This window comes from Lepidochelys kempii, chromosome 2 (genome assembly GCF_965140265.1).
Source record: "Lepidochelys kempii isolate rLepKem1 chromosome 2, rLepKem1.hap2, whole genome shotgun sequence".
NCBI lineage: Eukaryota > Metazoa > Chordata > Testudines > Cheloniidae > Lepidochelys > Lepidochelys kempii.
The window spans coordinates 32,559,278-32,576,478 of record NC_133257.1 but is presented as its reverse complement, the minus strand read 5'-3'; the positions used below and the strand labels follow the sequence as shown (position 1 = coordinate 32,576,478).

The following is a 17,201-nucleotide window of genomic DNA, read 5'->3' as shown; positions in this document are numbered from 1 at the left end:
CTTAATACACCACAGTGAGATGGCTTTGTAATAATAATAATAATTAAAAAAATAACAAAACACTGGTTTAAGTGATTTCAAGTAAGAGTGTGAGATAGGAAAAGTTACAAATAAAACAAACCACATTTTTTCTAGTGACTAAAACTTAATTCTAGCAAGTTACGATATTTGCCTAAGCAGTTTCCTTACTTACATCAAGTTATCAGCATCCTTAGTCCTCCAGACCAGGGGGCCCAACTTTCATAGGCTTGAAGGGTGCTTGCTGTCCCCTCAGTGATAGATACCAAAATGGCCTTTTGCCTTGGGTTATATCTCCCCAAGTACATTGTCCCTGTTTCACAAGGCATCCTGTGGGTGCTGTCTCCATCACCTGTCTGAGTTTAAGGGGTCATCTTTCCCCACTTGCTCACCTGATGGTTTTGATTACGTTGCCTTTAAACATGCTTTTCATTGTCTTTGGTGTCAGTTTCCTTAACTTACATTGGAGACACAGTCAGGCCTGTGAAACAACATTCCTTTGTCTAGGACAGGCTGTGCATAGGCACTGGCTGCCAAACACATTTTAGGAACATATTTCCAGCACACATCTATGATTCTTTATACACCACCTGTACGTACATCACACAGTAATAATGACTAGTGTGTTACCAGTTTGCATAAGACACCTTATACTACACCTTTTAGCTCTGGTTACACTGGGGGGGGGGAATCAATCTAAATTATGCAACTTCAGCTACATGAATAACGTAGCGGAAGTCGACGTACTTAGATCGACTTACCGTAGTGTTTGCACTGTGATGAGTCGACTGCTGCCGCTCCCCCATCGACTCTGCCTGCGCCTCTCACGGCGCTGGAATACAGGAGTTGATGGGAGAATGCTCAGGGATTGATTTATCGTGTCTAACTAGATGTGAAAGATCGACCCTACTGGATCAATCGCTGCCCGCCAATGCGGCGGGTAGTGAAGACATACCCTTAGATACAGATTATGGCAACAGCAAGTTGAGGCAACGAGAGTGAGACCTTATGAGAATTCTGGTAAAGTGAGCCCTCTGCCAGTTGGCATTGAAGGGCTTCCTGGGTAGCAGAAGTATTTTTCTTTATTTTCCAGATGGGGAAATTGAGACTGAGAATTTGAGTGAGTAGTCCAAGGTGATTCTGACAGAATGTGGTCTGTGGAGTCCAAGGGTAGTAAAGTGGATTGCGGGCCAAATCTGGGCCAACAGATGCTTTTGAACGGATCCTGAAATCTTATTTGCTTTTTTTTTTTTTTAATTATTTTCTCCGAATCTGTCTGAATTTGTCTGAATCTGGACCTTGACTATACCCTGACCAAGAAATTTGGACGTTGACAAAAAAATAATTGACGATACCTGCTTGAGTCCAAGTCCTATGCCCAAAGACAGGGGTTGCTAACTTGCGGCTTTTCAGAAGTTAATAAGCGACTCCTTGTATAGGCCCCAACTCTGGGGCTGGAGCTACAGGCGCCAACTTTCTAATGTGCGGGGGGCTGCTCACTGCTCAACCCCTGGCTGTGCCACAGGCCCTGCCCCCACTCCACCTCTTCCTGCCCCCTCCCCTGAGCCTGCAGTGCCCTTGCTCCTCCCTCCTCCCCCGCAGAGTCTGCTGCACGCCACAAAACAGCTGATCGGGAGGAGGGGGAGGGAGCAGGAGGCACTGAACAGCGGGGCTGCTGGTGGGTGGGAAGCACTGGGAGGGGAAGGAGGGAGGCTGATGGAGGAGCTGCTGACGTATTACTGTGGCTCTTTCGCAATGTACATTGGTAAATTCTGGCTCCTTCTCAGGCTCAGGTTGGCCACCCCTGCCCAAAGAGTTTCCTGTGAGTATTGCAAATTAAGTTACATATAATTATTCCTGGGGGAATTCTGCACCAAAAAAATAAAACTTATGTGCACAATGTTTTAAAATTCTGCATATTTTATTTGTCAAAATAACACATATAATCACACTAGTTTAAATTATTTTTGGTCATTTGTTTTAAAATACCCTGTCAGAAAGTATGTCGGTAACAATACAGACAATAAAAGGATTCAGGAAAAGTTTTTTGACAAATAGATTCCTTACTAGGCATATTAATACAGAGCTCTGAGTGATAAATGCTTGTTTTGGGCAGTCACGTATTCAATATGTGGTAATTCCTGTCCGATCAGGTCACTTCCTTTAATTAAGTAGCTATGTATTACAGCCGCTAAGTGCCTACAATAGGGCCGACAAATATAGTAAACTGAGAGAAATTCGGCTTGGAAAATTTACTTGCATCTATTAGCCAGGATGAAAAGTAAGTGCAATGTCATGACTCCCAAGCCAAGTAAACTGTTTTGTACTGTATTTGACCAATTTTTGTACTGTATTTACTTCTGTCAGTGAACTTTCTACTTAATGGTTGTTTATTAGATGTGCTCTTCCATTGCTATCATACCATCTTTCTGTTCCTGGCTCCATTTCTCTCCTTTCCTGTACAGATAAGAATGTATCTTTTCCTGTTCTGTCTTTGTCTTTTTTTTTTTTTAATTTTGCCTTTTGCTCTTATATTTATGTAATATACCTACAGTGTGTTCTCCATTCTTCCTTCAACTTATTCATTCAATACTATATTAGTCCTTTTTGTGGACTTAAATACTAGGGACACTCCTCCCCAAACACCCACTTAACATCCAGAGGACTAAACCTACTAGCCCAGCAGCTTCCAAAGTGTCTGTCTATAGAGAGCTGGCTGATCATGTACTGCTGACTCTTGTTTCCAGCTAATAACTTGCAGTAAAAGAAGCCTAATACATCAAATATTTCCTAATACTACTTTGCTATGTAAGCAATTGATGTAGTTACATCACTCTGCTATTTGATCACCAATGGTGGAGAGGTATCCCTAGTGATCATAAAGGTAGAAAGGTGATATATAAGATAATCTGTTGAGATGTGGACCACACCGTGAAAATGTCCAGAATATATGGGAGCCAATGTCCAGATAAGAGCTGCTATTTGTATTACAACAATACTTAAAGGCCCCAATTGAAATTGGGGCTTTAAGGTGCTAAGTGCCGAATATACACATAGTAAAAAACCAGTCACTTTCCCAAAAAATTTCTAATCTAAATAGACAAGAAAAGAGTGGGGAAATAGTATCCCGGTTTTACAGATGAGGAACCAAGGCACAGAGATTAAGTGGCTTGCCCAAGGTTACACAAGAAAATTGACAAATATGGGAACTAAACCCAGACCTCTTGAGTCCCAGTCCAGTGCTCTAACCACAAGATCAATTTTCTTCACTCTTCCAACTGCTACTAGGCGATGTTAAGATATGAGGATTCCTCCTACCATGGTGCTGTCCCATCATATTGCTCTATTTCTGTACCATTGCCTGTCTAGAAGGTGTCTGATAAACTCAAAATCTCTCCCCCTCTTGCTGGAAAGGAGAATGAGCATTTTCTAACTCCCCTAATATGCCTGATATTATATAAAAACTAAGTTTGCATTCAAGGCAGGAGAAATCAAAGTTAATAGGTTTCAGAGTGGTAGCTGCGTTAGTCTGTATCAAGTACTCCTCGTTCTTTTTATCAAAGTTAATGTTGCTTGTGCATATGAATCCATAGAACAGTTTCAGAAGGGAAGAATTTCCATTGTTACGCTGCAAGCGAATGCATCAAACAAGTCGTTGAAAGGAAATTCTATAAATAACCCATGGCTTTTAATACCTGCTGTTTTTCCATCTACACAAACTGATTGGCAAGTAGCCTCCCCACGAAGAGCAAGTGAGCAAGCATTTCCCTGTTATGTGCTCCTGTAGACTGACTGTACCTGAATGGGATGCCTGACTCAAGTACTAGCCCTTACTAATCAAATACAACCCAGGAGTCAGCTTTGTTATACAAAAATGTGTTCCAGTCCATGGTGATATTGAGGGACTTTTTTGAAATAATCTAATTGGCAGTGTAAAGTCACTGTCAGAAATAACATTTTAATGTTTCTTATCATGTTAGCCCTCACTTTCCTGCAGTAATAATAGTTAACTATCAGTAGTTTCTGTTGCTAGAGAACTCTGCACTGGTTTGGCTCATACAGCTGCTGAGGGAATGGGGGTTACTGTAACTAGGAATGGTGATTGGAATGAATGGGTAAAAGAGGAAAACAGAAGAATATTAAGGTCTTCTGTTTTCAGTGGCTCATTTTGAATATGATCAGTTCTGACATAACTGTTGTCTTTGTGTCATGGCAGTGCTCTCAGCCTCTCCTTTCAAGCAGGAAGTTACGTAAAGGTTGCGTATGGTATATAAAAAAGCCCCCACTACAATTTTAGATTGTGAACATTACACCTTTTTGGGAAGGAAGTAGAACAAACAAATTGGGGGTTGTCAAGGGAGAGAATAGCTAGTAATGTCCTCCAAACAGTTAAAATTATAATGAGGTATTTCAACATGGCAATGACATGGCTAGAGGATGTACTACACAGGGTGGCCTTTTCAGTGGCTATCGTTGAGCAAGGATATTAAAGGGGCCTTAAAGCCCAGATTTAATATCTCCGTGACTCCAAAACAGCTCAGTAAAAGAAGAGAGGTTGTTTTACTAGTCAGATTTCCCAATCCCTTCTAAACTGTGCTTTTTTTTTTTTTTTGGAGGCTGGAGGGGACCTAAATAGAGCACTATAATGTACCTTAGGTCGTGATGGTGCGGTGTTGTATGTGCATGCCAATTCTACCCTCCACACATGGTGGTAATATTGAGGAGGAGTTAAAAGCAAAAAAAAAATTCTAATCTGTAGAAATATCTTTGATTTTTAGTAATAAAAATCCAATGACATTAACTAAAGCTAAGCCTTTTAAGCAATCGCTGCACCCAGTGGTTCTGCTTTCTGCATCATGTGTCCTAAGGAATGGTGGAAATACCTGAAATTCTCTGTTATGACAATTTGGGGAGGCTGGACCACCAGAGCTGCTTCAGTATGTTTCTGATGCTGAGTACTTCCTACCAACTGGCCAATAGACGGTAAATGTCAGTTGAAACCTGTCTGTAAGATGGAAGACAAAGTGTCTCTGTTTGGGCATTAGTGGGCATTAATTCTTCACTGTTGGGATTTCAGGTAGAGGGTGGTTTCTTATTCTGTCATGAAACTAACAACTTCTTACATTTTACAGTTTTTTTCAACACTGATTTATTATGAAGTTTATCGCTATATTCTATTTTCTGCCTTACCTCACTCAATAAAGCTATTTCTGTCATCCCTGTTACTTTGCCTTTTATTCTTTCTCCATCATAACTTTTCCTCAACCACCACCACCCTATGTCTACTGTTCGTGAGTCATCCTGCCTTGGGGGGCAGGTGGTTCTTCTTCAACTATTGGGGTCTGCTCCTCAACTCCTGTTACCCAGTATGGCATACTGGTTCTTGATCTCGATGGACAGGGGACCCAAGGTGGCAAGCAGACAGTCTCCTCCCCACAGATCAGGGTTTCTCCTCCTCTGGCTCTGCTGTATTCACATGTAGTTGGCTAGCATCCTCCATCCCAGACATCTCCATGTGCATCTGCCAGAGAAGTCCTCATGCTCCTTTAACCTATGCAGACAAGCCATCTCTTATATACATTAAGAGGAATTCCACAAATGGACACCTCTTATGCCAAGTGGTTCCCCTACCTGGCTTTCTTTGGCAGGGACATGCAGGCGACTTTCCCAGCAAGTCAGGACCAGGGCCTGGATAGAAGCTTCGTGAGTCAGGATACCTCTGTCTGGCAGGCCCTCACCTGTACAGGCAGAGGAAGATGATGTGCCATTTTCCTTCTGTTGAGGGTTCTTCCATGTTGAGTACCTGCAAGTTGACTGATCCTAATTATAAAAGGCCCATTAAAGTGAAACTTGAACAGAAGAAGAAACTGAACTATAATCCTGAGTTTTTCTTCCTTGTTTACTAGCTATTACAGTTGAAGATCTAAATTTCAACCCCAAATGTGTGTGTTTGGAAGAGATCACAGTTGATTGCATAAAAAAATGGAAAATTGTTCAGGGAAAATCACAAAAGACAGGACACTTGCATTGAGGGTGGTGTTAATTTTTAAAAGATCTGCCCACCCAGCTCAGCTTCAGTCGTGTGAATTTAACACACATTGGATTGGGTAGGCCAGAAAATCGTAATAGGCTGTATGCTAAGAAAGCTCTGTTTGCCGGAAGCTGGTAATGGGTGACAGGAGATGATCACTTGATGATTACCTGTTCTGTTCATTCTCTCTGAAGCACCTGGCATTGGCCACTGTCGGAAGACGTGATACTTGGCTGGGTGGACCCTTAGTCTTACCCAGTATGGCCGTTTTTCTATAATGGTGTATTGGTAAGTAGGGCAAATACAGTAGAATGGTGGACATAACTAGTTAGTAGACGAATTGCAAGCGTTTAATTGTGGACCATGTGCGTACTGTTTTCTGTTTTGAGGAGTTGTTATGCTTCCAAAGCAAATGATATCGTATGTGTTTGTGCTTTATTTCACACGATCTTTATGGCATTTTTCAGTGTGATCTGAGTTGTTTCTTTTTTTTCAGAAAAATATATTTTGGGGGGATCGAGGGGAATACTCATATACCCAGGGTTGTAGTGGCTCCTTCCAATCCAAATTCTGCAACTCATGAAAAGAGATTTGTCAGGATCAATTTGGTGTACTCCGTCTAGAGGTTTTGGAGAGACTTACATTAGTACTATCATAGAATCATAAAACTGGAAGGGACTTCGAGAGGTCCTCTAGTCCAATCCCCTGCACTTAAGGCAGGACTAAGTATTATCTAGACCATCCCTAACAGGTGTTTGTCCAACCTGCTCTTAAAAATCCCCAATAATGGAGATTCCACCACCTACCTAGGCAATTTATTCCAATGCTTAACCACTCTGACAGGAAGTTTTCCTAATATCCAACCTAAACCGCCGTTACTTCAATTTAAGCCCATTGTTTTTTGTCCTGTCCTCACAGGTTAAGAAGAACAGTTTTTCTCCCTCCGCCCTGTAACAACCTTTTATGTACTTGAAAACTGTTATCATATCCCATCTCAGTCTTCTCTTCTCCAGACTAAACAAACCCATTTTTTTCAGTCTTCCCTCCTAGGTCATGGTTTCTAGACTTTTAATCATTTTTGTTGCTCTTCTCTGGACTTTCTCCAATTTGTCCACATCTTTCCTGAAATGTGGCATCCAGAACTGGACTCACTACTCCAGTTGAGGCCTAATCAAGCATGGAGTAGAGCGGAATAATTACTTCCCGTGTCTTGCTTACAGTAGTCCTGCTAATACATCCCAGAATGATATTTGCTTTTTTGGCAACAGCGTTACACTATTGACTCATATTTAGTTTATGATCTACTATGACTCCCAGATCCCTTTCCGCAGTACTCCTTCCTAGGCAGTCATTTCCCATTTTTAATGCGTGCAACTGATTGTTCCTTCCTAAGTGGAGTACTTTGCATTTGTCCTTATTGAATTTCATCCTATTTACTTCAGACCATGTCTCCTGTTTTGTCCAGATCATTTTGAATTTTAATCCTATCCCCCAAAGCACTTGCAACCCCTCCCACCTTGGTATAGTCTGCAAACTTTGTAAGTGTACTCTCTATGCCATTATCTAAATCATTGATGAAGATATTGAACAGAACCGGACCCAGAACTGATCTCTGCGGGACCCCACTCGTTATGCCCTTCTAGCATGACTGTGAACCACTGATAACTACTCTCTGGGAACGATTTTCCAACCACTTATGCATCCACCTTATAATAGCTCCATCTAGGTTGTATTTCGCTAGTTTGTTTATGAGAAGATCATGAGAGACAGTATCAAAAGCCTTACTAAAGTCAAGAGACATCACATCTACCACTTCCCCCCATCCACAAGGCTTGTTATCCTGTCAAAGAAAGCTATCAGGTTGGTTTGTCAGGATTTGTTCTTGACAAATCCATGCTGATTGTTATTTATCACCTTATTATCTTCTAGGTGTTTGCAAATTGATTGTTTAATTATTTGCTCCATTATCTTTCCGGGTACAGAAGTTAAGCTGACTGGTCTGTAATTCTCTGGGTTGTCCTTATTTCCCTTTTTATAGGTGGGCACTATATTTTCCTTTTTCCAGTCTTCTGGAATGTCTCCCATCTTCCATGACTTTTCAAAGATAATTGCTAATGGCTCAGATATCTCAGTCAGCTCCTTGAGTATTCTAGGATGCATTTCATCAAGCCCTGGTGATTTGAAGACATCTAACTTGTCTAAGTAATTTTTGACTTGTTCTTTCCCTATTTTAGACTCTGATCCTGTCTCACTTTCACTGGTATTCACTATGTTAGATGTCCAATCGCCACGAACCTTCTTGGTGAAAACCGAAATAAAGAAGTCATTAAGCACCTGTGCCATTTCCCACCTCATTGAGTAACGGGCCTACTCTGTCCTTGGTCTTCCTCTTCTTGCTTCTAATGTATTTGTAGAATGTTTTCTTGTTTCCTTTTATGTCCCTAGCTAGTTTGATCTCATTTTGTACCTTGGCTTTTCTAATTTTGTGTCTACATATTTTTGTTGTTCATCCTTTGTAATTTGACCGAGTTTCCACTTTTTTTGTAGGACTCTTTTTTTGAGTTTTGGATCATTGAAGATGTCCTGTTTAAGCCAGGGTGGTCTCTTGCCATACTTCCTGTCTTTCCTACGCGGTGGGATGGTTTTCTCTTGTGCCCTTAATAATGTCTCTTTGAAAAACTGCCAACTGTCTTCAATTGTTTTTACCCTTAGATTTGCTTCCCATGGGATTTTACCTGCCAATTCCCTGAGTTGGCTAAAGTCTGCCTTCTTGAAATCCATTATCTTTATTGTGCTGTTCTCCCTCCTACCATTCCTTAGGATCATGAACTCTACCATTTCATGATCACTTTCACCCAAGTTGCCTTCCACTTTAAAATTCTCAACCAGTTCTTCCGTATTCGTTAAAATCAAATCTAGAACAGCCTTCCCCCCGCCCCCAGTAGCTTTCTGAAAGCTTCTGAAATAAAAAATTGTCTCCAATACATTCCAAGTACTTTTTGGATAATCTGTGCCCTGCTGTGTTATTTTCCCAGCAGATGTCTGGGTAGTTGAAGTCCCCCATCACTACCAAGTCCTGTGCTTTTGATGTTTTTTTAGTTATTTAAAAAAAGCCTCATCCACCTCTCTGAGATGTGATGGTTTCGGAGATGTTTTAAACTGGTTTAGCCAATGCCAGGGTTCTAGCCCAGTTAAGTGACTTGGTTACAGCACAATCCTGTCCACAATACATAACTTGACAGTGTAATTACCAGAGGGACATCCATGTCTGTAGTTTAAATAGGTGGTCTGTTAGGATCGTTCTTTCTTATGATGGTAGAGTCAATTGCTCCAAGTGGCATCATGCTCCCCAAGGGCCAACTTCTGTGATTAAAGTTCCTATTGAAGTTCACAGGAACTGTGTGAGCAACCAATTACATGTTTTGGCTGCAGCTACCTGTTTGAATAATAATCATATCTAAAGTAGACTGGTTATATAGAATTATATTTACTGTTATTTTTATACTGACAGGAAACTGACAGACACGTTCTCTCATATTTATGTGATGGTATTCTTATATTTTTTTTGTTTGCTTGAGTACCCCGGGCCCCACCTTTTTCCCCCGATAATATATTTGAAGAACTTGTTATATGACTACTACAATGTCAATAAAATGTCATAATGGATGACAAATAGTACGTACATAATGTGTATTGTGCATTGACTCTCTCCTCAATGGTGTAACTCCGTTCACTTCAGTGGAGTTACTCTTGATTTACTCATGGGTAACTGAGAAGCTAATCAGGCCTAAAAGCTATGTAAAGATATTATGCATTTGGGGTATTTTTATTTTAATGTTTATTTTAATTTATTTATTTTACAGGCAAAATTTCTTGCCATGGCCATCACACAGTTCCGGCTTTTTAAAATTTGTACTTGCCTGGCAGCAGTGTTGTCCTTCATTAAGAGGCTAATATGCAGGTAAATAACATGGTTTCATGTATTAAACTGCCTAGTCTTCTTTTGTTTAAATTACAAGTTGTTTCTAATCTTTCCTCCTTGCTTTACTCATTTGCATAGTTCTTAACTGCAGAACAAAGCCTAGTTGAATGATAGTTAAACTGTATTCAAACCGTTCATCTTGATGTTCATTTGACATTCAAAATTATGTAGTGCTGTAATGTGAGTAATTGGACTAAGTTCTACAGCTGTGTGTATACCATATGGTTTATAAAACAACAATCCTGGCTGTGTCTTATGCCTATTTTTAACTTTTTTTTTAAAGCATGTTTTGAAAGTTGTTTCCTAAAAGCATATCTGAAAAATCTGTGTTCTGAATTTCTGGAAGAAAAATCCCACTTTTTTTAGCTGAAAACCTCCTTAGAGCAAAGCATACACTTACCAGCTCTCAGGGTTTTTTAAAATTGCAATATCAAGTCCACAATTGTTTGTCACTAGCTTTCCATTATAGACTTAATTGTGACCCTTCCACTTTTGTTTGCCAAAACCAAACCAGTCTATCCGAAGCTCCTCAAATGGCCTTCTGCCCATTAAGGGCTTTTTTAAAACTTGGCGGTAAATTGTACAGGTCTGTAAGAGATGAGCCTAAAAACCAGTTAGAATTTAGTTGAAGAAAATTGTAAAATGTTGTTTCTTTGTGAAATGTCGTATCTGAAAAAGTACTGGTTTAGATACTTAAAATTTGGCTTCTGCTGTCCTCATGACACTTAGGTTTTCTGGCTGTCTCATTGTTAACAGTTCAGGGAAAACCTCTGCTTAATATGAATTTGCAGTCAAGAAAGTAAAGAAAACGTTAGGATGCCTCAGCACTGGGATGGAAAGTGTGGGGGAGAAAAACTCAGTAGAATCATAGAATATTAGAGTTGATAGAGACCTCAGGAGGTCATCTCGTCCAACCCCCTGCTCAAAGCAGGACCAACCCCAACTAAATCATCCCAGCCAGCCTGACCTTAAAAACCTCAAAGGATGGAGATTCCACCGCCTCCCTAGGTAGCCCAGTCCAGTGCTTCACCACCCTCCTAGTGAAATAGTGTTTCCTAATATCTAACCTAGACCTCCCCCACTGCAACTTGAGACCATTGCTCCTTGTTCTGTCATCTGCCACCATTGAGAACAGCTGAGCTCCATCCTCTTTGGAATGCCCCTTTAGGTAGTTGAAGGCTGCTATCAAATCCCCCTTACTCTTTTCTAAAGACACTAGGTATGTCCCCTCTTGGAATAGTTTTCATATTTGGTCACTGCAGCTAAAAAGAAATATAGTGAAAAGTGTGTGGGGCGGGGTATCAAAGATAGATGACAAAAATGACAAAGTATGGAAAAAATTTTTAATATAAAAGAGATTGAAAAGACAGGGGCTGTGCTTTAGAGAGGAAGTAAATAAGAGGGGACAGGATAAACATATACAAAAGAACAAATGGTATAGAGAAGGTAGATCAGACATTTCTTTTTACCTTTTCTCCTAATACAAGAATGAGAGTCATTCAGTTGAATTGATAGAGATCAAATTTAAAATTGATAAAAGGAAACACTTTTTCACACCACACAAAATTAGCCTTTGGAACTCATTCCTACCCTACTTCATTGAGACCAATGGTTAAGCAGGGTTCAAAAAAGGATTGGACATGTGTATGACTAATGAGAACATCCAGAGTTATTTTGGGAAGGAAATAAAAAATAAAGAAAACCAGGAGAAAAGCGAGAAACCCTCATGCTTCAAGGCATGAGCCAACATCTGACAACAGGATAAGGAAGAAACTGTCTCTGAGTATTGTCTAAGGGTTTCTTGCACCTATTTCTGAAATAGGTGATGCTTGTCACTGTTGGAGACAGGATAGTAGTCCAGCTAGAGCAATGATTATTTTCCTATATCTTTTGGAGCAGAGTCTTTTAGAGTTTGGAAAAGGTTTAGAGCAGTTTGCAAATTTAAACTTCAAGGAAAGTAAAGAAATCAGTCTTTTTTTTTTTTTTTTAAAGAAATAAACTTATGATGTTTTACAAGCACGCTATGTTCAGAAACCTCATAGGGTTCCTGGCTAGGTTTCATGCAGACCTTTAGCTGTGCAGGAGCAGAGTGAGGCAATGAAGCCAAAAGACTCTGGTTCTATAGTTTATAATCTCTGGTGTCTTTCTCTCAACATGCTGGGTTTATAGCAAGACCAGAGAGCCACTAGGATTGGGGTTCCTGCAAAGTTTATAAAACTCCTGAAATGGCTAAATACTTGCCTAGAAATGTTTTGTGGATTCTGCAGGAATAGAGCTTCTGATGAAATTTCCATTTTCTCCCTGATCGAAGTGGTTACCTTCTGGGGAAAGACTTCTGTAATCCCTCCACTCACTTCTGCTATGCATGAATTCATGTAAGCTTACTCCTCTATACATAGGTTTCAGAGTAGCAGCTGTGTTAGTATCCGCAAAAAGAAAAGGAGTACTTGTGGCACCTTGGAGACTAACAAATTTATTTGAGCATAAGCTTTCATGAGCTACAGCTCACTTCATCGGATGCATTCAGTGGAAAATGCAGTGGGGAGATTTATATACATAGAGAACATGAAACAATGGGTGTTACCATACACACTGTACGGAGAGTGATCAGGTAAGGTGAGCTATTACCAGCAGGAGAGTGGGGGCGGGGGTGGAGGCGGGGCACCTTTTGTAGTGATAATCAAAGTGGACCATTTCCAGCAGTTGACAAGATCATCTGAGGAACAGTGGGGGGGCAGGAGGGAATAAACATTATTTAACCCAGATTAGGAGGTTGATATATATATTCCTTAATTTGTATGTGAAGATATGATATATATGATTTTTAAAAAAAATCAGTACAAGGTCAATTTAAAATGGTGTTTGGGGGAAAAAAAATCCTAAAACAAAACAAATAACTCTATACAAGTTCTAGTACGAAAATGTCCAGGCCAAAGCTTTTTGGGAAATCCTCAACTCAAAATCTAGTCAGTTTAAATAAGAGCTTGTTTAATGTTAAGTATTTTTCTCACTCCTTTTGCTGTGTGAGTCACATAAAAAGGGAAATTAACTAAACAAAAATGCTTTCACATGCACATGTCAGCATAGAGGAAAAAATAGAGAAAAACGTCTTTTAATTTCTTTATTTATAGTAAGATTAGGAGCTACTTGTAGCAATAGTAGGTGCAGTACTTTCGAGAGAAGTTTGATTTTTCAAGGCCCTGATCCTAAAAACATATGCTTAACTTCACTCGTGTTGTAGTGAAATTGATTGGACTACTCATATGTTTAAAGTTAAGTGTTTGTTTGTTTGTAGGATTGAGGCCTAAATTGACAGTGTCCTTTTAAGATACTTAAGGATGTAAATAGATATGTAGTTATTTTAAAACAGTATAATGTGCATTAGTTTTTTTATTTTTTTTAAATTGAGTTGGAACACTGCCTGATGATACTCTTTAAATAAAAACAACTAAATATCAGAAAGTCTGGAAGTGCTCAGTCAAGTTCCAGCCTTTATTCTAGTTTCCTGACTTTCAAAAGCTTGATTTAAAAAAAAAAAAATTGTTTGTAACTGTGACATTGAAATTGATCAATATCTATTCACAATCTTATCTCTATTGGGTTGTTGGGGTTTTGTTTTGTTTTTGTTTGTTAATCATTATTGTGGGTGAAACCCCTGTTGCTTTCTTCATCAGTTCTTGTGCATTGATCTTCACCATTGGGTTGGATTATTTTTTCCAATAGACTGTGAAAGCTACCACAGCCATAAATCTGGGTTTTCCCAGATCATAGACACCTAACTGCTGTGAATGGTAGGGAGCAACTACATGTACAAGTTCTAGTAAACACATTTTAAATGCTAAGGCCTTGATTCCGCAAAGAGAAACATGTGCCTGGACCCCTGCATCTATGCAGAGTCCCTTTGAAGTTGGTGGGGCTCTGCATGGGGACAGGAGTCCATCCCATTCAGTTGTCTTTGCAGTATTGAGGCCTAACATAGTTAGTTTTACTGAGAATCAGTGTATTTTGTGGGATTTTTGTTTGTGTTCTATAAGCCAAGCTTAATTATATACATCAGGAGAAGTCAATTATTTTTGTCAAGGTCCAGACTCCAGAGAAAATAATACAAAAATGATGATGATAATAAGTAAATAAAAGATTTGGTCTGCCTGTTGACTCCCCCTGATGTACAGTGCTAGATTCACCACTCACCATTCATCCAAACTATTATTCCATACACTGATGATCATAGAGAGGGCCAAAGCATTTAAAGAAACTCTCTGCTTCTTTAAAGTTTGAATGGTTGAAGAGGTACTAACACAATTAAGGATGGATTGGTAATACTGATAAGTCAAGAGTCCAGTGCTCTGGTTTTTGTCAGTCCCTTTAGTATTGTGTTGCTACTTGAGATTAGGTGTAGGTGGAAGCACGTTTTAAATGTTCTCTTCCTTCGCTGCATCCTATTTTCTCAGCAGGAGTGAGTGTTGTAATCCAAGAGTGACATTTCAATCGGGAAAAACCCTCAGGATTTGTGCTGAGCCTGCGGGCCTTGTGGAAATTCAATGCACACAAGCAGGAAAATGGGGATGCACTTCCATCACTTACAAGTATGTCTAGAAGGGCGTTTAAATTAGATTGTAGTGATGTTTGGTGCCTACTAAACAGGGAAGCTCCAGGCAAGGCTTCAGATTTTTCTTTCAAATGCAGACTTATTCCCCCAAAATAAAAAGCTTGTGGAACTGGAGAAAAAAATTGATCTTTTGCAAATATGTGGGGAGCTTGTATGTCTCATGGAGTTGCTCTTTGACCTTAACTGTAAAGTCTGAGAGCTCAAAACTTCTTCCAATGCTGTGTTAATACTTATATTTAAAAGGGTACTACCAACTTGAATTTTTTTTTTTTTTTGAACTGGACTAACTTAAACAAATTCACTTTTCTCATAGAGGGTTTTTCAAGTAGAGTGCTTAAGAGGAAATTATAAGGGATCTTTCTGCTTTCTTGCTGTGTCCACAAGGGTCTTTTGGGCAGACCGAAGAACAACAGTATTAACCATATTTGGGCCCCGACACCCTTTTCTCTTCTCGCTGTTCGTACATCAGATGCTGTCTCTTCAGTTTCAAGCCTGCTCCTGTTATTAGTAAATACTCTCCTGCAGAGCCTAGAAAAAGGTACACATGTGAACTCTTCAGATCAGGACATCAGTAATGCAAATGACTATCAACAAAATAGTGGAACTGATTACAATCATAATGCTGTCACATTCATAAAGTAAACACCTTGCAGAAAAATAAGAAATATATTTTGTAGTCTTCCTATTATAGTAATTTCAGGAGCATGTGTACCAATAATAGACACAATGTTTTTGTATTGAAATGTAACTTTTCAAGCTGGTGGTGTCCCATTTTAATGCACTATAATGGGAACTGACAGCACACATTTCTTCTGAAATTTTGCCTGTGTACTCTCTGCATATAAATGATAGAAACAGAAACTTTGAGCGTGTAGCACTCAATCTAGCAACAAATAGTTTCCTTGGCCTTTTAGTTGTCTGTCTGACTGTTCGCTAATATGTCCTCTGTATTGGCTGCAGAATGCTAAATTTAATCAGTTTATGGTCATTGCTACAAACATTGGATTCTCAGTCTGTGTCCAGTTCGCCTGTCATGTATTCTAATGAGGGTCTTAAACTGATATGTGGATTCACTGAGCAATGCTCATTTAGTCCTTTGGTCTCTTTCCCCAACTATTTATCCATCCGGCACTAGAAAAGAATTTCTAAAGGAGCAATGGCCTCAAGCGCTCAGGCTATCTATATGGCTGACTTCAGAAACTGATCTCTCAACCGGAAAAGGGAAGAAAAGACTGTATAGCTCAAAGATATTCTCCATGCCATCCCATGTTGTACTGTCAATGTAAGGAAAATTCAGACCTATAATTCTTCACTGGTGTGCCAATATGAGGGCTTGTTTGTATTTCAATGTAGTGCATGATAAGTTAGGATGTGAATCTACAGCATGCCAATCTGCTTCACACTAAGGGGCCATCTGGATGCTCCTGCCATGCACTAGAACAGTGGTTCTCAACCAGGGGACTGTGTACCCCTGCGGGTACTCAGGGGTCTTCCAAGGGGTACATCAACTCATCTAGATATTTGCCTAGTTCTACAACAGGCTACATGAAAAGCACTAACAAAGTCAGTACAAACTAAAATTTCATAGACAATTATTTGTTTATATTGCTCTGTATACTGTACACTGTAAGTACAATATTTATATTCCAATTGATTTATTTTATAATTATGGTAAAATGAGACAGTAAGCAGTTTTTCAGCAACAGTGTGCTGTGACACTTTTTTGTATTTTTATGTCTGATTTTGTAAGTATTTAAGTGAGTGAAACTTGGGGGTACACAAGACAAATCAGATTCTTGAAAGGGGTGCAGTAGTCTGGAAAGGTTGAGAGCCACTGCATTAGAAGTTTCAAACAGCAGTAGATCAGAGCACACTATGGAACTTCTAGTGTGTGGCAGCAGGGTCCACCTGGCCAGTTAGTGCACATCAGCTGCTGTGCTGTAGATTTACATCCCAGTTGGCTGTGTGCTAAATCGCCATATAGACAATCTAAGCAGAGTTAGATGACAGTGTTGAAAAAACTGGAACTCTGTCTAAACTGTAACTTCCACTGGTGAAACTACCTACAGCTGTGGTAATATCCTAATGTAGGCAAGACCTATCGTTAGATTATACTGTGAAGGATTGTGCTGTTGGAAGATATGAGGTTCATACACGTCTGACAAGTTCCGTCATTTTATTTAAAAAAAAAACAAAAAACCCAAAACCAACAAACCCTCCCAATAATATTGTATCAGCCACAATATATTTGTTCTAACTTGATTTATTGGCGTTCTTAAAGAGAGAGTTACGCAAGGCATGCATTTGGAATGTTAGTTTCCTGCTTGGTTCTTGTACGGCACTAGTTCCTGTGAAATAGAGGCCCATTGGTGGTTCACTACTCTGTGTCAGCAACTCTGGTCAGACCTGACATACTCACTATGTCTCACACTTGGTGTTGTGATATTTATTTAAGGTGACATGTAATATGTCATTTGAAATCTAATAACACACTGGTCATTAATATCACTGTGAAATGTTTCTAACAGCACTATAAGTGAAATTATGGATACTCTCTGATA

At 39.6% G+C, this 17,201-nt stretch overlaps 1 protein-coding gene across 5 annotated transcripts in view; it reads left to right on the top strand.

Moving 5' to 3' along the window:
- Positions 1–17,201, top strand: part of EBAG9 (estrogen receptor binding site associated antigen 9) — a 40,609-nt gene that overhangs the window by 5,645 nt on the left and 17,763 nt on the right. Inside the window, exons 2-3 of one of the 5 annotated variants that reach the window (XM_073330303.1) lie at positions 9,913–10,010; positions 14,486–14,617. The exons of 1 other annotated variant lie outside the window; for it this stretch is intronic. In XM_073330303.1, the coding sequence (XP_073186404.1) occupies positions 9,928–10,010; positions 14,486–14,617 (215 nt within the window). In that variant the 5' untranslated portion in view covers positions 9,913–9,927. Of the gene's footprint in view, positions 1–9,912; positions 10,011–14,482; positions 14,618–17,201 lie in introns of those variants that run through there. 3 more of the 5 variants (XM_073330302.1, XM_073330305.1, XM_073330306.1) reach the window with 3 other exon arrangements.